The following is a 2,936-nucleotide window of genomic DNA, read 5'->3' as shown; positions in this document are numbered from 1 at the left end:
TCGGCGTGTTGGCTATTTTCGGCTATAAACATTGGTGGTTCGCCACAACTCAAAAATGCAAATTACAACTCAAAATACCTTCTTGAAAGGTTATTCACATCAATTTTCATAAAAAAGTGTCCAGAATAATTCCGGTGGGAACAACATTTTTTAATTCATGGCCCAGGAATTAACGTCATGCAGTAGATAAAAATTTCGGGGTCAAGGGAGGTAAAAATTCGCGGTTACTAGGGGTGAAAGGTATGAAAAAACTCGTCTCCTAGGGTTGAAGTGGTTAAAACATTAGCCCAATCCATGGCTCGAATATTTACAGTAAGCAAAAGAATAGACCGTACCTTTACGTATTTTTAATTGCGATATGAAACCACGCACTTAGAGCTTCGCTGCTCTGCACGCTGTTGTATAAACTCATAGGCGAATAATTCCTCGTCGCCGATTTTTAAGGTCACCGCACGGTCAAAGGTCAGAATTTTTCCAGCAATTCAAAATGAGAGGCCAAAATGAAAACTTCATGGATAATTTTTTTGGACTTTCCAACATTTTTTATTGAATGCGGCAGGGCTTCACAAAAAAAATAAGCTATCATACGACCGAGTACGATTTTTTTGACGCCCACAGGAGTTTTTCGCCATGGACAGTTTTGAGGGCTAAAATCGTGACCGTGGCGAAATTCAAAGAATTGAAATATACAAAAATATATATTCGATGTTTGTATGCTTTTGTATATTTCAGTTCTTTGAATTTCGCCACGGTCACGATTTTAGCCCTCAAAACTGTCCATGGCGAAAAATTCCTGTGGGCGTCAAAAAAAATCGCACACGGTCGTATGATAGCTCATTTTTTTTGTGAATCCCTGTCACATTCAATAAAAAATGTTGGAAAGTCCAAAAAAATCCATGAAGTTTTCATTTTGGCCTCTCATTTTGAATTGCTGGAAAAACTCTGACCTTTGACCGTGCGGTGACCTTAAAAATCGGCGACGAAGAATTATTCGCCTATGAGTTTATACAACAGCGTGCAGATCACCGAAGCTCTAAGTGCGTGGTTTCATGTCGCAATTAAAAATACGTAAAGGTACGATCTATTCTTTTTATTACTATACATGAATGGTCTCATGTCCAAAATTATGCCCAGACTTTGTAATAATGTTGAATAACATTCTTAGCTTGCAAATTTTAATCCAATTTGTTACTAGATATTTAGTTGTGTAATTTTGAACAAATGTGTAAGTAACATTCTTTTAAGGAAACCATACTAACTAATAAATCCCGATATCTGCGCAATTTCGGAAAACCTGAGCCGGATGTGGATTGAAGCAGATGTCATAGCCTATAAATAAAATCGCAATATTTAGAAATCAGCAGAATTTTGAAATCCCTACACGCTAACCTTCCCAGCCTGGATATGAGGTACGATACGTCCACCGCAAAGTGCACCTGTTACACCGAACCCCCGCCGGGAGAAGGACGTGTGCTATGACATCGACATTTTGTGAATTATCATGTGGCACACAAATCCTGTTGTCGATACGGATTTGCTAAAAAATTAAGAAATTAAGTCAATTTAAAATATTTCTTAAAAAAATCAAAAATTCTGTACCTCGCTTCCGTCGACAATGTTTAAGAGCTGGAAGCAAAAGTCGGTTTCCTCCTCTTGCGGACAAAGTTCGACTTGGAAGGAGCCATAATGCGCGGCTTGGAAATTAGCGGTAACTTCAATGATCTATTTATTTATAACAGCACGACCAATTAAATACCGTATTTTCTCTGTTAAATTTGCTAATTTTTACCGATCCAGCCGTATAGTTGGCGACAATAATCCCTAAAAATACAAATTATCCGATGCATTCTTCTTAATCAATCCTTATACTATGTAGTTAATTAGCAATCAATTATCCGAAATCAATTATGCAAATGATTAATTAATAATAATAAATTTTACAGGGCCATACCCTTATCATATTCGCCGCCCTGCTGGAAGTGCGTTTCCCCTAGAACATCCCCACATCTCCCACACCCTGACAGAGCCAAATCTTGGTTCACATTGCCACACCAAATAGCCGAATTGTCCCAGTAGCTGAGATAAAAATGTGAAAAGTAATAAATTAAATTTGCCAAAGACATATTACATTTTCCCAATTTTATCCCTTACTAGGGTGGCGGTGCGTCAAATTCGGGCCTGAGGTGGAGCGACGTTCGCGAAATGGGCTCCTTCAAATACCCGTGAGAGTAAACTTGGGCGAGGAGGAGGGGAAAAATAACGTAGAAATTCATGATCTCTTCAAACTTACAAGATTTTTTACTTGGTAAGAGAGCAAATTAGTTGTGATACAGCTCGTATCGATGTCCCATCCATTTATATGGTGCTCAAGTGGTTTGTTATCAACTTTCATTTGACCACCTTCAATTATGTATATCACAAATTGTCAAATGTACTCAGTAGTTCGTCATGCGATACAAAGCATGTGATCAGCATGAGTTATTTAGCATAAGATAAGTCTACGTTCTGCTGTTTAAGAGCATTGCAATCGAGAAGTATGCACTCTTAAAGGTTGTGTTAATCTTTTGAAAAGTATGTAAATCAATTTTAAATTCTGTTCCGACAATGAACCTTTTAGGAAGCTACGCCAGGATTATGTACGTAGCGAGTCATATCAGAAAATAAAGCCAAAAATTAGGAATCACATGATACTTACTTTTCCGTTAAGTGATCCCTTTGAAGAAAAATATTGAGGCCAACGATAACACGATTTTTGCACAGTGAAGGAAAAAGACGGAAAAAATGGATTACAAAAATTGGCCTTTTCGTAGACATGTAAGGTTGTGGTAATGGAATATTTATCACTCTAAAACAAACTACTACTGTGTAATCACGTGGGAAGTTATTGCCAAGTTAATGCGAGTACGATTGTACGGTAATATTTTACTCAGATTTTT

The 2,936-nt window shown here is 37.5% G+C and overlaps 1 protein-coding gene across 1 annotated transcript; it reads right to left on the bottom strand.

Annotated features, from left to right (window-relative positions):
• Positions 1-1,075: 1,075 nt before the first annotated feature.
• LOC110857714 lies at positions 1,076-2,338 on the bottom strand. Its single transcript, XM_022106328.2, has 6 exons — positions 2,152-2,338; positions 1,952-2,076; positions 1,790-1,821; positions 1,600-1,722; positions 1,390-1,537; positions 1,076-1,329 (listed from the first exon to the last, which is right to left on the bottom strand). Exons 1-6 carry the CDS (start codon positions 2,271-2,273, stop codon positions 1,259-1,261), a joined length of 621 nt encoding a protein of 206 aa, XP_021962020.1. The 5' UTR covers positions 2,274-2,338; the 3' UTR covers positions 1,076-1,258.
• Positions 2,339-2,936: the final 598 nt, after the last annotated feature.

The sequence above is a fragment of the Folsomia candida genome, unplaced genomic scaffold, assembly GCF_002217175.1.
Source record: "Folsomia candida strain VU population unplaced genomic scaffold, ASM221717v1 Fcan01_Sc019, whole genome shotgun sequence".
In the NCBI taxonomy this organism is placed as follows: Eukaryota; Metazoa; Arthropoda; class Collembola; order Entomobryomorpha; family Isotomidae; genus Folsomia; species Folsomia candida.
This window is presented reverse-complemented; position numbering and strand designations above follow the sequence as displayed.

Coding starts and splice junctions, on each gene's coding strand:
- LOC110857714 (XM_022106328.2), bottom strand. CDS start 2,273: ATGAATTTCTACGTTATTTTTCCCCTCCTCCTCGCCCAAGTTTACTCT. Junction 1,723..1,789: donor CCAACTATACGGCTGGATCG/GTAAAAATTAGC, acceptor ATAAATAAATAG/ATCATTGAAGTTACCGCTAA. Junction 1,538..1,599: donor ACATTGTCGACGGAAGCGAG/GTACAGAATTTT, acceptor TTAATTTTTTAG/CAAATCCGTATCGACAACAG.